Source organism: Salmo trutta, chromosome 33 (assembly GCF_901001165.1).
Source record: "Salmo trutta chromosome 33, fSalTru1.1, whole genome shotgun sequence".
In the NCBI taxonomy this organism is placed as follows: Eukaryota; Metazoa; Chordata; class Actinopteri; order Salmoniformes; family Salmonidae; genus Salmo; species Salmo trutta.
Window position 1 is genome coordinate 1,058,353 of NC_042989.1, and position 23,770 is coordinate 1,082,122.

Consider the following 23,770-nt stretch of genomic DNA (forward strand, 5'->3'; position numbering starts at 1 on the left):
ACCTACCGTCTCCCCCATTCTGTCCTCCGTGACCTGTGCCGGTTCCAGTCTGTCCCGGTCGGGATGGTTTCGGCCGGGGTCTGGCTGTACCAATCTGGGTCCCAGACCCTCCGCTCGGCCCCTCGCTACATTCGTCCCCAGTGTAACCATGGCAACATTTCCACTCCATGTCTGTCACCATCTTGTAGGCCACCTTGTACCGTGGCTTCATATATGTTCGATACCTATTGAGAATCAGAGACAACAACGACAACAATGGTGAAGTGGTTCGCAATGAGGTTGTCTCACCTATCCAAATTGAATGCGTGTATTTTGGGTCACACTAGACAGGAGTGTCTGCTAAATGCTCATGTATCTGATGCTATGCAATCATAATTGGTCGCATGTGGTTGGCAGAACATAACATTAAACATTAACTGAAGAGCCTTGGACATTGTTTTATTTGACTACTTCACTCATTTTGTTTATACAATATCCGTCATTTCCCTTAGATGTTGAGTAAGGGAAATTACCATTGAGTTTCAATGGGCCTGTGTGCAATTCTGAACTCTTGAAACTGCTCTCAGTCAAAGGCCTCAGTTTGGAGAATGTTTATGTGTCAATCCAAACTCAGTCATTACAGGCCACAAAGCAAGAGGCCAGGCATTTTCTGCCTAATTACATTTTCTATTTAATTTGGGTTTTTAATTTCGTTCCTGGGCTTGGAGGCATGAACACAAAGCTTAAACAGCAGACGCTGGTTTCTGCCCTGACAGGCACTTTGAGGTAACTCTAAACCCTGGTATTCACCGGATACCAACGTTGATTAAATCATTTACAAGGAAACTATTCAGACCTTAACATGTTTGTTATCAATCCACCAGCTCCTTTCCACACAGCATCAGAAATGCCTGCCACTCTCTATTGTGAAAGACTTAAGCATGGTAGGTATGCGTAGCATTCTCCTTTTACCCAATCATGTAATCTGGAAAAAGTAGCAAGAATTTCAGGATTGGGAAAACAGATTGCACTGCATTTGATAGCACACATTTGTGATAACTGCCAAAACATACTTAATTACTGTATGAACAAACGCAATACCCAAGTCAAGTTGCCCAATATTTACATGAACCTAATTCAAACTCAAGCTGACCACCACCCTTCGTTTTCATTGGTCAGATAACCGTAGTTCATAGGAGACCCCTCCCCTCTCTGATGGATGAGAGTACTCCACTGTATGCACATTTCTGAATTAACTCCTCAGGCTGTAGCAAATGTACTGCATGTTGCAATGGAGAGTAGAAGCCAAACTCCAAAATTAGATCTTAAAGCATTGTCAAACAAACAAACACACATGCACACACACGCTCCACACACATGCGCTCGACACACACGTACACAGCCAGATTTCTAAATTTTGCTTGGACCACGTTCAGAAGAAGCTGTTTTTTTATTTTCCCCTTTAAACTGAGAAGGAAATAAATGTTTCACAATTAATCCCCCTGTGCGTGAAAAGGCATACATTGTTTTCTTTCCTGTATATGTGCTGTATGGTTCAGGCTCATACACAGTCATCTGTTTCCCAGCAGTGAGAGAGCATCAGAGAGAGAGAGACAGAGGCTCTGGCAGTAGAAGGCCTTCAATCAACAGGACTCAGCTTGTACAGCCACGGCATTGTCCATCACACAAATGTCAATTACAGTATGACAGCTCTTAGCCTACCACTGCCATGCCTAGAATCATTCAAGAGAAGGATAGAGAAAGACAGGAGAGAAGGGAGATGAAGAGAGAGAGAGAGAGGGAGGCTGTATAGTATGGGCTTCAGATTAGTCAAAAAGTTCCTGATTTACCAGAAATATTGGTTAAGTTTTGCGAGTCGTCACACGTCTGTCTTTCCAATCTGTTCATTCCATAAGCAGCATGTGTGAGTGTGTGTGTTGGCAGACATTAGGGGCATTAGGTCCAAAAGGTCCTTCTTACACAATTCCCCTCAGTCTTGGCATTCTTTCATCACGTTATCCTCTGTCTGTATACAGTAGATGGGCAAAGACTGATTCATGCAGTGGGTGTCTGGGTATACATGTTTAAATGAAATGTGTAAGAGTAAGTATACGGCACCAGGTGGTAGTACCGTGTGTTAGGAGCATACTCACGTCACCATGCGAGAGCATTGCGTGCCCCAGGAGCAGGGGTGGTAGTCAGGCTTGACGTAGGTCTCCACTCCATCCTCCACCACACAGCTCACTGTCTTTGTCACCACATACGCACACCAGTTTCTACAGAGTGAGAGAAGGAGGAGGTTAGTTTGAGATTGATTCATGCGCATACTGTACGCACATAAGCTTAGAGATCAGAGATTGCATACAAATCAAGGGAATACACTAAGTATTCAAAGCTGAGATGAGATACTAGTGAAAGAGAGGGAGTGTACAGTTTAATCATGTATAAGTTAGGTACCGGTAAGTGATTCATTGCTGGGAATACTCCAGTATCTCATGTATGAGTAACTATCATGGTCTTGTCATGCGTAGGATGACAAGACACTTCTGTCTTAACTAACATGCAGTAGGGGCTTAGTAGAATTACAGCTATGTGCAGTAAAAATTGCACTAGATTTGACCAGTTTCCATAGGGAATAGAGTGCCATTTGGGACTCAACCAGAGGGAGACAGCACTGAGCTGACTGCAGAGGGAGTGGCATTAAGATTTAAGGCAGCTGGTCTGTCACTTTTTCCATAGCAGCCCCAGGGCCACTGTTGATTTAGGGCTAGTTTTGTCTGGGGCCGCTATGGCCTGGTAAAAGACTAGGTTCTGCAGAGAAAGGCGCTGTGTAGCCAGTGTGTAGTCAGTGTGCTGTAGTCGCGGTCCCCTGCAGAGCAAACCAACTCTCTCTGTGGTCACACTGTCAGCAGCTGGACTCTGGACGCTCAGTCACATGAATCTGGCAGAGTTTAACACAGGTAGAACACTGCATGGGATGTAACGTTGGGATAGAACAGTAGACTTGCAGGCACTAAAAAGTTGTGCTCTGATATTGGTTGTACAACATGATGCTTTATCATATCCTAGTGCTAGTTTGTTACAAAAACCTGTACCACTGTACTTTAGAAGAATGGTACAGAGCACTGAGACCGACCACTGGCAGAGAACAGTAGGAATAAACTAGGAACTATTCCGAACAAAACACAAATGCTCAGGCATTCAATGATGGTACTGGGCCCATTCTAACCATTCCATTCCATTTCTTAATGTGGAACAGATAGACCAAACAGCAGGTTGGCGTTTATTGTACTGAGTCTTTTCCTGGAGGCAGAACTGAGCAATTTCCCCTTACAGTAGATAGTCCAGCTGCAAAGTCAAAATTAGCTATACTGTTAAAATGTATGAAAACTAAAATGTCCTTTTTGGTCTTAATCTAAGGTTAGGGTTAAGCATTAGGGTTAGCATTGTGGTTAAGGTTAGGGTTAAGTTTAAAATCAGATTTTATGACTTTGTGGCTGTGCCAGCTAGTGACCCCTTTGCAGAGCTGCCTCCAGAACAAGATTCATGACGAAAAATGCTAACCTGCGACCAGTGTGACACTAGAACACCAGACCAAATTCAGACCATTAACTCCCTCCTGGAAAAACAGGTTTGGTTTTAGTCTGCCAGGCAAGATCAACAAACAGACCACACTGTGTGGGAGAGGAGAGGAAAGGGGAGAGGAGATGATCAGCTGTCTGACTGTCAATGGCCTGACACAGTGGTCTGTCTGCCACTGAGGCACTGTGGTCTGTCTGCCACTGAGGCTTTACATTCTGGATTCATCATCATTGCATCACTTTTCAAACGATTGGATTTAAGACACATGGGAAAGACACAGTATGCATGCAATACATTTCTTAGCATACCAAATTAACCAGGCCATGCATTTGTATTACTCATATTCTCAAGCTTGAGCTTACTACTTTCTAGTGCCAGTGAGAAGCCCTGTTTCTCCCCACATCTGACATCTGTCCTGTGTTTGAGCAGATAAGCCAGTCTGCAGCTTTATTGGCACAAATACAGAATGTTCTAACTAGCCTAACCATCCGGCATGGCTCTTGATTGAGATTTCTTCGAGCAGCAACATTCCTCCATGATGCGCTTTTGGCACTGGGACAAAGGCTTTGGTGTGTCTATGTTGCAAGCCTCATTTGGAAATGATAACAAATGGCAATAATGTAATCTCTTCCCAAAACCATCCCTTCCTCTCTTTCTCTTTTTTCCCCTGCTTCTCTTTCTCAGTACGGCATGCTCTCACTTCCCAGATAGCAGAAAATGTCCTCCCACTTGCTGTTTGCTGCCTTCCTTACACCCAAGGCTATAAATTCCTGGAGTTTGCTGTTCAAGATAGGACCGCTAGAAACCCTTGGCAGGCCACTTTTGCATTTCTAGCACTTTGCCTCCACTCAGAGGACAGCTATAAGGCCAAGGCAAGCCATCTAGCCATGAGCTAATTTGAAAGACAATAGCAAGGAATTTTTCTAATCTCAAATTCGGCCTGACACCTTCCAGCTAACCACAGCCAGCCAGAGGCTGCAAGCAGTTTTTGTTGTTTCTATAAATACCTTACATTTGTTGTGATTTTAATTTGATTAGATTTATTTGCCAATTTAAAAACACAATACAGCCACACATGTGGGCATAATGCATTTACAATCATTGAGGATGAAACAATTAAGTGATACACCTAATAATTTACAGTTTTAATTATTATAGATTATGGCCAAAAATAGTCTACATTTTTGAAATTGATTTAATATACTATATATTTGAGTCAATACAAATGGTTTCTTTCTAGCAATAAATGCCACTCCCTAAACCGTACAGTAGGAGGCGTCAGCTCTTAAACCCCACAGAAGAAGCCGAAAAACCTCAACAGGAAGTTATCTTTGTCAGCATCCCGGAGTCGCCTCTTCACTGTTGACGTTGAGACTAGTGTTTTGCGGGTACTATTTAATGAAGCTGGCAGTTGAGGACTTGTGTAGCGTCTGTTTCTCATGTTGAACATATCTGGCGAGACTTGAAAATAGCTGTGCAGCAACGCTCCCCATCCAACCTGACATAGCTTGAGAGGATCTGCAGAGAAGAATGGGAGAAACTCCCCGAATACAGGTGTGCCAAGCTTGTAGCGTCATTTATTAATCAAACACCTGCAGGCAAAGGTACAGGACAGCAGGCAGGCTCAGGGTCAGGTCAGGCAAAGGTCGGTAATTCAGAGTAGTGGGGCAAAGGTACAGGACGGCAGGCAGGCTCAGGGTCAGGGCAGGCAGAAAGGTCAAAACTAGGAACTATAGAAAAGACAGGCGCAAGGGGAAAACCGGTGGTAGGTTTGATGAACAAAACAAACTGGCAACAGACAAACAGAGAACACAGGTATAAATACACAGGGGATAATGGGCGACACCTGGAGGGGGTGGAAACAATCACAAAGACAGGTGAAACAGATCAGGGTGTGACAATATATATATTTGTTACTGCTTGACTATAACAATCTTGGTCGACCAACAGCCTAACGACCAATCGAACAGTCAAATAATTGGGGTCAGCCCTACAAATGTATTTTTGGTGTAGCCTTAAACATCATGGTCTGTAATTGTTTTTATTAGTGTGACTGTGATTAACTAGCTCTTTGTTTCTCCATATAGATCTGTATAACACACTTACTGTGTTATACCGTGGCGTATGGGAACAGTGGATGAACGAACACTTGAGATTGATAACAAGATAGGCTAACCTTGTTAGCCTATCAACAGGCCAATGGGTCGGTTGGAGAATTTTCCTTGTCTATGATATCAACCTCCCGCTGGAGGACCGGCGAGACCTGGACCTGCTGGAGACCAGGCTGAGCCAAGACACCGAGCTCCAGGAGAGACTTGTAAGTGTGTTTCGAATTTTATATAGCCATTGCGTTTTACAGGAAGGAGAAAGAGACATTCATCTTTGACCCTGCTGTTGCGACCATCGTAATCTGAAGTGACAGCAGCATGTTCTAAATTCCTCCGCTCAGAATATTAAAATAAGGCATTTATATTACATGTAAATACTTATTGGAAATCTGATAACTGTCTTTACAGACATTCACAATCCTTGTATATAAAATATAGGAGGGTGGGGGATGGAAGTATGTTAACATAATGTGTCATTTGTAATACTTTGCATTTGTAGCTTAGGTTTCTGACTGTAAAGGTTGCCAAGGACCTGAAGTCGACAGTGTGGCAGATGCTACCTTGCATTCTGTCAAACTGGTTTGCCATCGGCACAACCTGGACTGGAGCAGGGGATAAGGTCTGTTTCAAGGACTTGTTTCTAAAGACCGTTCTTCACAGTAAGTTTTGATATTATTAAATGTGTTACTTTTAAGTATTTAATTTTTTTTTACTTGTAAGACATTGTGCAATTGAAATGTAACTCAATGTAATTTCTTTGTGTATAGGAACCATTCGGAATAACCCTGCAATCCGAGATGCCACTAAGGCAGTCCAGATTCAGGTCACCAGTTACCTGAAAAGGGTCTTCGATTGTGAGGGTGGCGCCCAGGGGAGAGGGATCCGCTGCAATGAGGGTTAACATCAAGTCTCGGACCACCTATCTCAAAGCCAGCCCTACCCCCAAGCCACAAGACTGATCCAGCAGCTGAACCCTGGGCTATCTACTGCACCCTACCACAGACATACCATTTATTCATATTCTGTACACGCTTAAATCACTTTAGTCTACCGGAACAGTGCAATAGTTATGTCACCTAATTGCACTATGTAGAAATACAGTACTTTCATTATAATTCCATGCTGCTAGTGCACTGTAGTTATTCCATACTATATGCCTATACACTATAGGTCTTTAAAAATACACTAAACAAAAATATAAACGCAACATGTAAAGTGTTGGTCCCATGTTTCATAAGTTGAAATAAAATATCAAAAAAATTGTCCATACGCATAAAAAGTGGATTTCTCTAAAATGTTGTTACATCCCTGTAAGTGAGCATTTCTCTTTTGCCAAGATCATCCATCCACCTGACAGGTTTGACTGATTAAACAGCATGACCATTACACAGGTGCACCTTGTGCTGGGGACAATAAAAGGCCACTCTAAAATGTGTAGTTTTGTCAGAACACAATGCCACAGATGTCTCAAGTTTTGAAGGAATAGTGCAATTGGCATGTTGACTGCAGGAATGTCCAACAAGGATGTTGCCAGAGAATGTAATGTTAATTTCTCTACCATAAGCCACCTCCAATGTCGTTTTAGAGAATTTGTCAGTACGTCCAACTAGCATCAGAACCACAGACCATGTGTATGGCGTCATGTGGTTGAGCGTTTTGCTGATGTGAACGTTGTGAACAGAGTGCTCCAAGCTACGGACAACAAACACAATTGCATTTTATCAATGGCAATTTCAATGTACAGAGATACCGTGACGAGATCCTGAGGCCCATTGTTGTGTCATTCATCCGCCGCCATCACATCATGTCATGCCCCATGTTGCAAGGAATTGTACACAATTCCTGTAAGCTGAAAATGCCCCATTTCCTCCATGGCCTGTATACTCATCAGACATGTCACCCATTGAGCATGTTTGAGATGCTCTGGAGCGACGTGTACGCTATTGAAGAGGAGTGGGACAACATTCCACAGGTCACAATCAACAGCCTGATCAACTCTATGCGAAGGAGATGAAGCAAATGGTCGTCACTCCAGATACTGACTGGTTTTCTGATTAACACTCCTAACGTTTTTTAAGGTATCTTTGACCAACAGATGCATATCTGTATTCCCAGTCATGTGAAATCAATAGATTAGGGCCTAATGAATTCATTTAAATTGACTGATTTCCTTATATGAACTATAACTCAGTAAAATCTTTGAAATTGTTGCATGATGCATTTATATTTTTGTTAAGTGTATAAATATATATTTTAGTATATTTACAATGTCACTGATTTGATTCCTTCCCTATGTCACCTTTGTCACCCGTCACTTTTGTTGCCATTGCACTGTGAAGAAGAAGAAGCCTGTCAATAAAATAAAAAAATTATTTGACTGGATTTATTTGTCATCACCTGTTGATCCAGGGAACCAGGACTGGCAATCTTTATCTGATATTTTGCACAAACATAATCATTTTCAGTACTGTTTTTCAAGTGGACATGGCATCCAATGTAAACTCCAATGAAACGTCCCTTTTTCAGGACCTTGTCTTTCAAAGATAATTCGTAAAAATCCAAATAACTTCACAGATCTTCATTGTAAAGGGTTTAAACACTGTTTCCCCATGCTTGTTCAATGAACCATAAACAATTAATGAACATGCACCTGTGGAATGGTCGTTAAGACACTAACAGCTTACAGACGGTAGGAAATTAAGGTCACAGTTATGAAAACTTTCTACTGACTCTGAAAAACACCAAAAGAAAGATGCCCAGGGTCCCTGCTCATCTGCGTGAACGTGCCTTAGGCATGCTGCAAGGAGGCATGAGGACTGCAGATGTGCCCAGGGCAATAAATTGCAATGTGAGTACTGTGAGATGCCTAAGACAGTGCTACAGGGAGACAGGATGGACAGCTGATCATCCTCGCAGTGGCAGACCATGTGTAACAACACCTGCACAGGATCGGTACATCCGAACATCACACCTGCAGGACAGGTGCAGGATGGCAACAACAACTGCTCGAGTTACACCAGGAATGCACAATCCCTCCATCAATGCTCAGACTGTCCGCAACAGGCTGAGAGAGGCTGGACTGAGGGCTTGTAGGCCTGTTGTAAGGCAGGTCCTCACTAGTGAAACTAACCTTCCACGGAGTTGCACCATTTTCCAGAGAACGCATAGAGCCCTGAGTTGATTATCCCTTTTATACCATGGCTATAACTTAATAGTTTTGTTGCAAGAAATGTGTTAATTTGAATGTGTTCAACATTCATTGAAGTAGCATTGCAAGTTTACTAGATAGCTACAGTAGTTGCCTTGGTAACCACTTGCTAGTTTAGCTAACCAAACCAAATCAGTCCTAGCTTGCTTTAATGAAAATCTAATTCAACAATGCCAATAATGTTTTCAATTCGACTTGTGCTTTCAAAAGCAGCTCAAACATAGAACATTTAATAATGAACTGTAGCCATTGAATTCTACCTTGCTGAGTTACCATGCGTTATAGGGAAGTAATTCATGCTCTAGAATGCCCTTAAAGCCAATCAGAATCAAGAATTCTAAAATGCCATGGTATAAATATGCAATAAGGCCCGAGGTGGTGTGGTATATGGCCAATATACCACGGCTAATGGCTGTTGTTATGCACGACGCAACGCAGCCATATACCACAAACCCTCGAGGTGCCTTATTGCTATTATAAACTGGTTACCAACGTAATTAGAGCAGTAAAAATAAATGTTTTGTCATACACGTGGTAAACGGTCTGATATACCACGGCTGTCAGCCAATCAGCATTCAGTGCTCGATTCACCCAGTTTATAATATACACTGAGTATATGTAGCGGACATGAGTCGGTCATGGTTACGTGATGAAGTAGCCCTGCCTGCGAACTTCAAAACCAGTGTCTGCACTCAACCAAAAAGTGAACTTCGAAATGTCTAAGATGTTGTTTGCTCCCATGGGAGACATGTTACATATACCAAACATTAGGAACACCTTCCTAATATTGAGTTGCACCCCCACTTTCGCCCAGAACTGCCTAGGGCATAGACTCTACAACAGGGATCATCAAATAGAATCAGCCACAGGCGATTTTTGGGGGAGCGGATGGTCGGGGGGCCAGAACATAATTACAAATAATTTGTAGATGACAAATTGACCTCAAGAAGCCCAAACAGATACAGTATGTTTGACTAAAACATAATATCAAACCTTGCTTACATTTGTATACGATCACATTTCTCTCTATTATGCGTGGGAATACTTGGAACCATTTCTTATAGTCTTGTCCCCAAAAATTTTTGCTCTGAAAAATTGGAGGGCCAAATAAAACCAGCTGCGGGCCAAATTCGGGCCGCGGGACACCAGTTGGAGAACCCTGCTCTACAAGGTGTCAAATTGTAGTTTGTAACACATCATCTGAAATAGATGGACATCCACAAATGAATACATACCGTACCAAATGTAACATATCTTACTAATTTCAGTGTCCCGGATTTCCTTTATTATGTTACGTCTACCCCTGAGTCTAGGTTGATCAACTAACTACAGTAGTGTAAAGTACTGAAGTAAAAATACTTTAAAGTTCTACTTAAGTAGTTTTTTGTGGTATCTGTACTTTATTATTTATATTTTTTACAACTTTTACTTCACTACATTCCTTAAGACAATAGTGTACTTTTTACTCCATAGATTTTACCTGACACCCAAAAGTACTTGTTAGATTTTGAATGCTTAGCAGGACAGGAAAATGGTCCAATTCATGCACTTATAAAGAGAACAACCCTGGTCATCCCTACTGCCTAAATTATGTTTGAGTGTTGGAGTGTCCCCCTGGCTATCGATAAATAAATAAAAAACTGAAATGTGCCATCTGGTTTAATTAATATAAGGAATTAGAAATTATTTATATTTTTACTTTTGATACTTAAGTATATTTTAAACCAAATACTTTTAGACTTTTACTCAAGTAGTATTTTACTTGGTGACTTTCATTTTTACTTGAGTCATTTTCTATTTAGGTGTCTTTACTTTTACTCAAGTATGACAATTGGTTCCTTCTTACACCACTGACTAACTACTAATCTTCTTCTTGGTTTTCGGACCAGGCTTAGAGCTATGTGTGGTCTGCTACAGTATGTGTGGTCTGCAGTTGCGACCAGCCATGTTATATGGTCCAGGTCTGATTTCAAACCCCCCACATTTCCTATCTTTATGACCCAGAATCACTTCCACAGAGGCACTGTGCCCCCGCTTACAGCCTCAAGGCCAGGGCGGTGGTCTTACATCAGAAGCAACCTTTGACCTTTTTCCTCTGTCACACAGCTGCAAACCATGCAAGGGAGTCCCATGACAAAGCCATGTTACGTTCCTACAACACACACGCACACACACATATGCACATGAGCACGCACACACACACACACACAGCAAACGCAGATGGTCCCAGAGTGCACCCCAATTAACTGAGAGGATGTTTCTCATTAATCATAAAGGGTTTGGCTACATGTTTATTGTTTTGGCACCCTCAAAACAGTCTCTATCTGTCCAATGCATTACACAAGAGGTCTCCATCCGCTTCCACCATAACCACTCCCAGTAACTGCCTGCATCCCCCTCCCTTGGCATTCTCCCATACAGTATGACTAGAGATGGGAGAACCCCATGTCGCTGTCGCCCTAAGATGATGATGATGATGTGAGGGGCCTCAACCCCCATCAGTTAATCCAGCAGACATTGTAAACAGGCACCTCACCCAGACCCTATTGGTTTACGTCACCACCATTCACCACCATGCAGTCTCAGCCTCCCATGGGGCCAGGACCTCATCAATCTAAGTGCATCCTGTGAAGGCTGAACATAAAGTATAACAACACGGCCCACCCTCCTGGGCCCAATGGGGAGTAGTGTGTTTGTTTGTATGTGTGTGTGTTTGGTTTTACTATCTTTGTAGGGTACAGAAGTACTCATAGTAAAACTAGGAACATTTTGCCAAGTGGTGACATTTTGCCAGTTCCCACAAGAAAAATGCTATTTTAGGCTTAGGGGTTAGGTTTAGGGTTAGTGTGTGTGTGTGTGTGTGTTAGGTTTTACTATCCTTGTAGGGTACAAAAGTACTCATAGTAAAACAAGGAACATTTTGACAAGTGGTGACATTTTGCCAGTTCCCACAAGAAAAATGCTATTTTAGGCTTAGGGGTTAGGTTTAGGGTTAGTGTGTGTGTGTGTGTGTGTGTGTGTGTGTGTGTGTGTGTGTGTGTGTGTGTGTGTGTGTGTGTGTGTGTGTGTTAGGTTTTACTATCCTTGTAGGGTACAAAAGTACTCATAGTAAAACAAGGAACATTTTGACAAGTGGTGACATTTTGCCAGTTCCCACAAGAAAAATGCTATTTTAGGCTTAGGGGTTAGGTTTAGGGTTAGTGTGTGTGTGTGTGTGTGTGTGTTAGGTTTTACTATCCTTGTAGGGTACAAAAGTACTCATAGTAAAACAAGGAACATTTTGACAAGTGGGGACATTTTGCCAGTTCCCACAAGAAAAAAAGCTATTTTAGGCTTAGGGGTTAAGTTTAGGTTTAGGGTTACAATTAACTTCTATGGGCTGCGGGACACAGCCAGTGAAATATCAGGGCGGAAAATACAAAAACAACAAAATGTCATAATTCAACTTTCTCAAACATACAACTATTTTACACCATTTTAAAGATAAACTTCTCGTTAATCTAACCACATTGTCCGATTTCAAAAAGGCTTTACAGCGAAAGGAAAACATTAGATTATGTTAGGAGAGTACATAGACAAAAATAATCACACAGCCATTTTCCAAGCAAGGACATGTGTCAATAAAACCCAAAACACAGCTAAATGAAGCACTAACCTTTGACGATCTTCATCAGATGAAACTCCTAGGACATTATGTTACACAATACATATATGTTTTGTTCGATAAAGTTCATATTTATATCCAAAAACAGCATTTTACATTGGCGCGTGATGTTCAGAAAATGTATTCCCACCAAAATGTCCGGTGAATATGCACATCAATTTACAAAAATACTCATCATAAACATTGACAAAATATATAACAATTATTTTAAGAATTATAGATATGCAACCGCTGTGTCAGATTTTAAAATAGCTTTACGGAGAAAGCACATTTTTCAATATTCTGAGTACATAGCTCAGCCATCACGGCGAGCTATTCAGACACCCGCCAAGTTCGGGGCAACCTAAACTCAGAATTAGTATTAGAAATATTCTCTTACCTTTGTTGATCTTCGTCAGAATGCACTCCCAGGACTGCTACTTCCACAAGAAATGTTGTTTTTGTTCGAAATAATCCATATTTATGTCCAAATACCTCCGTTTTGTTCGTGCGTACAGACGAAAAGTCAAAATGTTCCATTACCGTACTTAGAAGCATGTCAAACGCTGTTTAAAATCAACCTTTATGGTATTTTAACGTAAAATTGAGATAATATTCCAACCGGACAATAGCATATTCATTCAAGAAGAAAAAGAAGGAACGGCGGGCTCGCGTGACTGCGCATATCCAATCCCTTTGTTGCCAGGCAGACCACTCAGTGAATGAGCTCTGCCCAGTGACAGGAAAATGCTCAAACCACTTTCTGAAGGCTTTAGACAGCCAATGGAAGCCTTAGGAAGTGCAACGTCCCCCACAGACACTGTAGTTTCGATAGAGAATCAAAAAAAGAACTACAATTCTCAGACTTTCCACTTCCTGTTTGAATTTTTCTCAGGTTTTTTCCTGCCATATGAGTTCTGTTATACTCACAGACACCATTCAAACAGTTTTAGAAACTTCAGAGTGTTTTCTATCCAAATCTACTAATAATATGCATATTCTAGTTTCTGAGGCAGAGTAGTAACCTGTTTAAATTGGGTACGTTTTTCATCCGGCCGTGAAAATACTGCCCCCTAGCCCAGACAGGTTATGGTTAGGGATACATTTACGTTTAGGGTTTAGGGCTAAGGTAAACACTGCGGAGATGTAAGGTACGGAGATTAGCGCAGTGTTGCAATGTCATTTTTCATCACAAAAGGGGTGGCTCCTTGTAATACGCTCCGGTATTTGACATAGTTTTTTTCTATCTGGAAATTGAAATGCAACGTATCATTCCTTGGGAAGACTCATTTCTCCCAACCCCTCCTGTCTCAGCCTCTAGTATTTATACTGCAATAGTTTATGTGTCGGGGGGCTAGGGTCAGTCTGTCATATCTGGAGTATTTCTCCTGTCTTATCCGGTGTCCTGTGTGAATTTAAGTATGCTCTTTCTTTCTTTCTTTCTTTTTCTTTCTTTCTTTCTTTCTTTCTTTCTTTCTTTCTTTCTTTCTTTCTTTCTTTCTTTCTTTCTTTCTTTCTTTCTTAGGACCTGAGCCCTAGGACCATGCCTCAGGACTACCTGGCCTGATGACTCCTTGCTGTCCCCAGTCCACCTGGTCATGCTGCTGCTCCAGTTTCAACTGGAACTCTGACCTGTTCACTGGACGTGCTACCTGTCCCAGACCTGCTGTTTTAAACTCTCTAGAGACAGCAGGTGCGGTAGAGATACTCTGAATGATCGGCTATGAAAAGACAACTGACATTTACTCCTGAGGTGCTGTCCTGTTGCACCCACTACAACCACTGTGATTATTATTATTTGACCCTGCTGATCATCTATGAACATTTTAACATCTTGGCCATGATCTGTTATAATCTCCACCCAGCACAGCGAGAAGAGGACTGGCCACCCCTCATAGCCTGGTTCCTCTCTAGGTTTCTTCCTAGGTTCCGGTATCTACACCTGCATTTCTTGCTGTTTGGGGTTTTAGGCTGGGTTTTTGTACAGCACTTTGTGACATCAGCTGATGTAAGAAGGGCTTTATAAATGCATTTGATCGATTGATTGACTTGAGGGGCAGTATTGGGTGAGTTTTGCAACGGATGTCCCGCCCTTGTGTCTACATCACATATTTTCCGATATCACTTCTGGTATAAACACGGAAGAGATGGACGTTCTGCTACTTTGCTGCTACTGCTATTCTACTTGCAAGCATCCTTTTTTGTGCTTCTATTTCAACATTTGCTACACGCAATTATGTCTCTGTCCAGTTTTGAGGGGAGTCTGTGCAAGGAGGTGAGACGATTCGATAACCTCTACAATCCTTAGATGCAGTTGTATTCGGACAAGAACGCAAAAGATGGAGGGGGATATCACAACATTTCAACACTGATACCGATATCAAAGAAAAATGGAGAACGATTCAGTATGTTCACAATCTGAAAAAGGTAAAGAAGATGAGGTGTGGGGCTGCTGCCGATTGTCTGACATCTGGGTTGGCTTTGTGTTAACGTGAAACATCGTCAGACAGACACCAATATGTGAGAGACAGTATGTAGTCTTGTAAGTATAGTCATTTTCAATTTTTTTTACTGTTCGAGTACTCGCATGGAAAAAAACACAAGGCCAACCCCAGGAAAAAAATATGTGTGCATTTATCTATATGCCAACAGTGCGCAACAATGCCTAATTTATCATAACCATTACAGATAACAAATTCTAATCATTTCTATAGGCCTAACAGGAGCTTGTGTGGCCGTACGGGAGCTTGTATAGTATATTTTCTTGTCTTGGTGGTTGTAGAAATGTATAGCCCCAGTGGATTTGTTCTTTATTTACCATGTAGATCTAATCTCTTCTCTTCTCTTTATTCAAATATGCAAGAGGAATTACTGGTTTTAATTTTTATAGGAAAGGAGACTTAAATATCTCAATTAGTTATTTATTTAAAGTGTAAATGTAATCTATACTATACATTACAGCTATTATATGCAAATATGCAGGATGCAACACTTGTGTATCAACAGGCAATGAGTTCTTTATTTACAGTGAAGATCTAATATTTACTCTATGGTACAGTTAATATGCAACTACACACAATAGAATACTTTTTATGTTTCTTTCTAGAATATGAGAACAGGTTAGAGAGTCCATATGAATCCTAGAGAGTTTAATTTTAGAGAGTTAAACTGAGAACTATTTTCTGTTTCTCCTCTGCATTCTCTTGTGACTCGTTTCAGGGAACTAGGCGTATGTCGCGTGTCACTACTTCACAGGAGAGCCATTTGAACGTAAACTTATTTATCATAATGGGCATTTTTGGGCAGAAATGTCTCTGGAACATGTGAACTTTCATGTGCCTTCATAATAAACTTGTATGCCATCTGTAAATACGAATAAAATTGTTTAAATTACGAGCCTAGTTGGTTTAGACAAAGAAAAAGTCAGGAACCTTCCTGCTAGCCATGATTGGCTGAGATAATGGTTGGGCTGGACATGCCGAGAGATGAGTTTGGATTGGTCTGCCATGTAGCGTGCTTCTGTCTATAACATGAGCTGGTCAGTATGTGTAGGTAATCCTTTCTAAGGCGGCTTTTTTGAAAGATGTCACGTAGTATAACTGCAAAGGTGTTGCTCTCCACAAAATGTGCTCTTTTAGGGCCAAATCTCTGTCAGGGGACGGTTCACCCCCTTCTCTTTTTCCACCACATCTTTCACTAGAGCTGTCCAGAAAAACATCAGCAGGCAGCCGTGATGGTGTAGGTTTGGAAAAGGCCCTTCAGAACTTACTGTCAGAGAGAAAGGGAGAGAGAGCGAGAGACAACGGAGGGAGAGAGAGAGAGAGAGGAGGGGAGAGAGAAATATGGGAAGATCGAGAGATAATGTAAAAAGAGTGAGTGTGTGTGAAAGGAGGAGACATAGTCAAAGAGAGAGGAACAAATAGAGGTGGACAAACAACAAACAGCTTCTCAGGTTAGAATGTCATAGGCTGGCAGAGTGGCTGTTGGGAGACAAGTTAATCGAAGAGAGAGTGTGCCAGGGAAAAGGTTACACACACAGTTTAAACCTCCCCAAAGGATGGATAACTTCTACCATAGAGCTGCCATAGAACAAGCTACAGTACTTCTCAGAGAGTCAAAAATAACCCCAGAATAACAGAACCATTAAACGTGGGCTCCCGAGTGGCGCAGTGGTCTAAGGCACTGCATCTTAGTGCTAGAGGCATCACTGCACACCCTGGTTTGATTCAAGGCTGTATCACAATCGGCTGTGGTTGGGAGTCCCATAGGGCGGCGCACAATTGGCCCAGTGTCATCCGGGTTAGGGTTTGGCCGGGGTAGGCCGTCATTGTAAATAATAATTTGCTCTTAACTGACTTGCCTAGTTAAAGTGTGGGGGTGGAACGTACAAGCAAAAAGATTATGGAGTGTGTGACACTATAATAATCAATTCATCAAATGCAATCAGCACCTGCAGCATAGACATGCAGAAAGTGAATAAGCACAGTCTGTCCTGTGTGGAATGGCACAAACACACCACACCCATTAACTCTCACACATGCCTATACACCCACACAGCAACCCACCCTGACACAACGCACAGTCATGCCATTGTCCACAAATACACACAACTTTCGACCCCCCCCCCACACACACATCCCGGTCTTTCCTCTCCTGCCAGTCACCCTGCTTCAATGCAGTGATGAGAAGCAGCTGATGTGGAGACACAGTTTTCCCTCTGTCTCCCCAGACACTGACAACACTGAACACTCATCATCCCCCATTATCAATCTGACAGTATATCCCTGGTATGCAGCTCCCTGGCCACCAATTACCTCCCAATTACCTCCCAATTACCCCCCATTAACCACAGTGGGCTCATATAAAACACTGAAAATGACTGTCAATAGTACAGTACATGTCGTTATTCATACAAGGAGCTATACAGTACAGGGATCTCAAAGCAGCACCGGATTTTCCGTTTTATTTCTCTCATCCAATTGCTCAATCAGCATGTCTCTCCGTGACCTCTGACACCATCCACTTCCTGTGTCTGCCTGGATTCTATCCTTCCTGTTCGCGCGTCCTCCTTCCCAAACATCTGTGCCATCCTCCCCAGCCCTGCTCCTCCTCAGCCCCGCTCTGCTCTGTAGAGGCCCACAGCCCCCAGGAAGAGGAGAGGGGATTGGGATTTGGAATGCTGTAGCAGTGCTGTATGCACGTCCCAAAGGTGTCATGGTTTTGTGGTTCGCCTCCAATTTCTCTCAGTTTATAATATATCAGCTTGGTACAGTATCTACTTATGAACTGAACTGAATATAATAGAACTGAATAATTGTGTGTGTGTGTGTCACGTCCTGGCCAGTATAAGGGTTAATTGTTATTGTAGTTTGGTCAGGACGTGGCAGAGGGTATTTGTTTTATGTAGTTCAGGGTGGTGTGTTTGTTAAAAGGGTGTTTGATTTAGTATTTCCGGGTTTTTGGTTTATGGTCTATGTTTGTGTTTCTATGGTTGATTAATTGGGGTTGGGACTCTCAATTGAAGGAAGGTGTTTTCTCTTTGCCTTTGATTGAGAGTCCCATATATTGGGGTGTGTTTGTGTTTGTCATTTGTGGGAGATTGTTCTGTGTGTAAGCTTTATGCTTTGCCAGACTGTTTTGTCGATCGTTATTTCTGTTTGTTATTTTGGTGTTCATTTTTGTATTCATTAAAACGTCGAGATGAGCATTCACCTACCTGCTGCGTTTTGGTCCTCCATTACCGACGACAAGCGTGACAGTGTGTGTGATTGTGTGTGCATCTATACACGTGTGTGTGTGTGTGTGTGTGTGTGTGTGTGTGTGTGTGTGTGTGTGTGTCAATGTATACATCCTTCCATGCTTGTGATGTTTGTACTGTGTATGTGTGCGCACACATGTGTATGTTCACACATATCCTGGAAGTACGTCAGTGTGGTTGTGTGTTCAATCAACCATCTAATAAAGACAACAGCCCTAAAGTTGACCATGCAGGAAACTGCTCTGTTCTATGGTCACCTTCTCTACACACAGAGAACAGCCAACAGCATGTGCGTATTAACTAACGCACATGGTCAAATGGTTCCAGGGAACCTATACTGGAGAAGTTTAGGAACCCAGCCAGATCATAAACACTCTCTGAAGAATGCATTGTTGGGTACAGAAATGTGAGACATATCTAGATCTAGTTTTAACAACAGAGCAGCGGCAACCTTTGACATTGATGTTGCTGCTATAGCTTCTTGAACTAGAATACACAGAATGGCATTGTATTCCACATTAAATGTTGGGAACTGCGTTACTAAACTCCTGCAGGAGATGGGATAGTACTGACAAACATTGGACAAACAATGTTGAACCAAGGTGTCAAATACATTTCCATAACTTTTGCCAACACAGATATTCTCCCAATCAATTCTAAAATGTGCTTTCGTAGCAACAATTCATAATGCTTAAGTAGCAGCAATAATCCTTGTGTTTTACTTGTTCCAAACTTTGCAAGTCCCTCCCTCCCTCTCAGTAGAAAGCTATGTTTTTTCTCTCTGTGTTTGGGAGTTTGATTAATGCTGATAGTAACCTGACGTCATGGACCACCAGAGGCAGCGTGTCATTAGAATGAGTACAGACCAGTGCGCGCACACTCACACTCTGCCTTTCTACCATGGGAAAGCGTTTGGACCCTCATTTACAAACGTTCGCTGTACTGTTGACATCATGGTGCTGAGGCTGCCAAGGGGAGTTGGTGTGTCGAGAAAATGTCTCTTGGGCTTCTGGACGATGTCAGAGAGCAAAAATCCCCTTCACACGCTTACACACACACATATAAACACACACACATCTGACCATCCATCCTCCCACTCTCTTAACCACTTAGTCAGCCACATTGTCACAGTGGCCTCTTCCTTTTCCATACCCTTTTCCTCTCCTCCTTTTTACGCTCCTCACCAGTCACCTTTCCCTAGCCTTGAACCCAACCCGCTGCTCGACCAAGCAGGTTGTTGCCGTAGAGCTTGACCTCTCTGTGATGTGAGAAACAGGAAGTGTTCCCCCACATGTAGCTACTAATGAAATGGCAATGCTTCAGAGGAGCCACTAATCCCAATGGCTTAGTTCTGCCTTCTTCAGTACAGATGCAGCAGTGAAACACACGGTAATAATCACAGCGTTACTTAAGGAATGAGAATAATTCTGTAATTACATGAGCTGATTTGAAGATGATCCTCATGGATAGTCCTCTGGAGCCACGGGCCTACAGCTGTATTTACAGCACTTATGTACAGAGTAAACAGACCAACACACACACACACACACACACACACACACACACACACACACACACACACTGGACAGTGTGTATAATGAAAAGTACAGTAAAGTCTGCTTTTCACAGAAGACCTATACTTAGCGGTGCTAGGTAGAGGCATGCACAGGTAATTGTATGACTGTACCTCCAGTAAAAGGTAGTATAATATCTCTCCAGCCTCTCCACTATAGAGTATGATGTAAAATAACCAAATGCTATAGATATATTGGTGGAATAGGAAGGTGCACAGGTAATCTTACATCCAATTCAAGTTGTAAAATGTCTGGCCAACTTGTCCACGACAAACATGCACATGCAGGCATGTACGTGCACACACACACACACACACACACACACACACACACACACACACACACACACACACACACACACACACACACACACACACACACACACACTTTACAGCTGGCTCGTTCATAGTTCCTTCTTCAGGAGCGGTGCTTTGAGGAGAAGGGAGGAGAAGGGTAGAATTAAGGCAGGGAGGGAGGGAAACCATGAGACCACAGACTAGCCGTACTGTGCCATTACCTCCTCCCTGATTACACTGCAGTTAGTCAGCCAGACCATCTTTCAATTTGTCCCGGTAACCCTGACACATCCGCCCTATTCTCTACCAAGTGCATTAAATATAGAGCACTAAAGGAGGAATTTAGTATTATTGACACACTGCCAGAGCCTTAGATATAGTCATACAGTTTGCTTCCTTAAAAGTTGTGCACTACATACTGGAGAATAGGGTGTCATCTGAGTCTTAGATAGTTTGCTGAAATCCCTGTTTAATGTCCTATGTCACTGTGAGACAAACCCTAACTCAAGATAAAAAAAAACTCACCTTTACACAATTCCTCCATTGTCACCATCACATGATTCTCATGAAAGTTTTGCGATTGTGTATAGCATAGTCTTCTTTGCATGAAAGCCCAATCTATTATAGTTTATGAGTGTATAGTCTTCACATGAAATCCCAGCCTGTGTATTATGAATGCATCGTGTTGTTCAGAGAAGGAGCAGAGAGGCCAGCTCTGATAGGCCGACAGACGGACAGACAGAACGACAGACAGACAGACAGGGATGGGAGGTCTCAGGCAGCCCTCTGCTAGCATATGTACTGGGAGGTAGTGTAATTAAGAGAAGCAGACCTACGACAGCTCATCAACATCAGGGCAGAACTATTTCATTGCCTGGTTGCTCGGTAATTCTCTCTGCACCATCCGCCGCCATGGGCTAGCAAACACACAATACAGCCAGGACACCACTAGAAAGCTGATACGGATTCACTTTCTTCAATAGAGATATACTGGAGGGCAATATAGAATTGTACTGGCAGCAGAGAAGACGGTCCTTTCTTAATTTTAGTGCTTAGATTTGTGTTGAAGTCTCGTGACTCTCTGGTTCCACAACAACAACCATCACCTGGATAGCACCACTGTTAGTATTGAGGACAAAGATCCTTAACATAATGAACCATGTGGCTTTGTCCCTTTTGGACAACTGCTATCAAAAATATATACAATGGCGTGCGAAAGTATTCACCCCCTTGCCATTTTTCCTATTTTGTTGCCTTACAACTTGGAATTAAAATTGATTTTGGGGGGGTTTGTATCATTTAATTTACACAACATGCCTACCACTTTGAAGATGCAAAATATTTTTTATTGTGAAACAAACAAGAAACAAGACAAAAAAACGGAAAACTTGAGTGTGCATAACTATTAACCCCCCCAAAGCCAATACCAGCTTTTGCAGCAGTTACAGCTGCAAGTCTCTTAGGGTATGTCTCTATAAGCTTGGTCATTGTCATTGTCCTGCTGGAAGATGAACCTCCGTCCCAGTCTCAAATCTCTGGAAGACAAACAGATTTCCCTCAAGAATTTCCATGTATTTAGCGCCATCCATCATTCCTTCAATTCTGACCAGTTTCTCAGTCCCTGCCGATGAAAAACATCCCCACAGCATGATGCTGCCACCACCATAATTCACTGTGGGGATGGTATTCTCGGGGTGGTGAGAGGTGTTGGGTTTGCGCCAGACATAGCATTTTCCTTGATGGCCAAAAAGCTCAATTTTAGTCTCTGACCAGAATACCTTCTCTGACCAGAGTACCTTCTTCCATATGTTTGGGGAGTCTGCCACATGCCTTTTGGCGAACACCAAACGTGTTTGCTTATTTTTTTCTTCAATAAATGGCTTTTCTTCTGGCCACTCTTCCGTAAAGCCCAGCTCTGTGGAGTGTACGACTTAAAGTGGTCCTATGGACAGATACTCCAATCTCCACTGTGGAGCTTTGCAGCTCCTTCAGGGTTATCTTTGGTCTCTTTGTTGCCTCTCTGATTAATGCCCTCCTTGCCTGGTCTGTGAGTTTTGGTGGGCGGTCCTCTCTTAGCAGGTTTGTTGTGGTGCTATATTCTTTCAATTTTTTAATAATGGATTTAATGGTGCTCCGTGGGATGTTCAAAGTTTCTGATATTTTTTTATAACCCAAACCTGATCTGTACTTCTCCACAAATGTGTCCCTGACCTGCTTGGAGAGCTCCTTGGTCTTCATGGTGCCGCTTGCTTAGTGGTGCCACTTGTCCCATGGTGCCACTTCCCAGTAGGCAATCCAAAACAATGGCACCGCAGAAGGGGCAGACGGAGTGGTCTTCTGGTCAGGCTCCATAGACCGGCACAATGCTCACCGCTCCCGAGTATACTACTCACCAATGTCCAGTCTCTTGACAACAAGGTAGACAAGGGTTGCCTTCCAGAGAGACATCAGAGATTGTAACAAAGGAATACAAAAATACAGATAGAGAGAGAAAAGGGGAGGGGGGGTCAGTGGGCCTGTCACGTTCTTCATCTGTGGGATCTGTGTCCTTTCAAACCAAGACCTCCGTCAGGAGAAGAGATCGGCAGAGGACAAACACTACAGATGAAGGAGAGAGGAGGTAAAAGGTGGAGGGAGAGAGAAGGGAAGAAGGGGAAAGAGAAACATGACCAATGTGTCTTACTTGCGCTTGGAACACAAATCCTCTGCTCTTTGGTCACATCCAACCCACAGACTCTAGAGCCCAAACCAGGGCTTCCCATACTGAGTCAGGTCATACTAGTGAGACAATTCCTACTGGGTCATGGGTTTGTGGCTAGAAACATTTGTTTTTATTTGAAGAGCTAAAAGAAAATATGATAAGATTTTAGCTGGGTCAACGCCCTGAGAAGTTTAGGAAGCCCTGTTTTTCCTGTGGTTAATATCATATTTACAACAGCTAGTGAAACTAACACTATAAAAATTGGAAAGTTTTTGATCAGTGTTATGCCGTGATAGTTGTTGATTGGAAATACAATCTACACAGGACCTTCTAATCAGCAAGTTTGCATGGGCGGGAGTTTTGGCTTTCCATGGTGACATCAACATGCGGTAAATTGGTTAATAGAGATATTTTCTAAAGCAAGAGACTGTCAAACCTCTGCCAATACCAGATCATTTTCAGTTTTACCCTCTTTACATAAGGGATGCGTGCTGCATTTCCCGTATGGTTGATGAGGATCTCCATATTGCAAATGTACGGTCCCTTACTAGACGTCCGTGGGTGTTATTAAAATAGGCCGATGGCATCAGGTCATCCCCCAGGGCCCGGTCTTCTGGAAAGTCATCAAATAAAGTCTCTCGGACATCTGGTTTCCGCATTATAAAATTTTACATTTTGTGATATTTTTCTGCTGTACCGGAAAATTTCACCAGATGGCGACTGGCTCCTTATTGCAAATAGACAAAACATCACCAACTGGACATGGCTATTTCTCGTAAACAGAAAAGACTTCGAAGATGAAACTTGGTGAGCACAGGTTTGACCAAATGTACTTTTAGCCTAAAAACAAGATGGCATCGAGGCCTCAAAGCTCTTTGAGTTAATGCCCATTTCCTGGGATTAAAGGTCAAAAACGGTAAT

The 23,770-nt window shown here is 42.5% G+C and overlaps 1 protein-coding gene across 1 annotated transcript in view; it reads right to left on the reverse strand.

Moving 5' to 3' along the window:
- emilin1b (elastin microfibril interfacer 1b) overlaps positions 1-23,770 on the reverse strand; it is a 69,010-nt gene that overhangs the window by 17,756 nt on the left and 27,484 nt on the right. Inside the window, exons 2-3 of the mRNA XM_029729363.1 lie at positions 2,133-2,255; positions 7-224 (exon numbers count right to left, since the gene is read on the reverse strand). Coding sequence (XP_029585223.1) covers positions 7-224; positions 2,133-2,255 — 341 coding nt within the window. The remainder of the gene's footprint in view (positions 1-6; positions 225-2,132; positions 2,256-23,770) is intronic.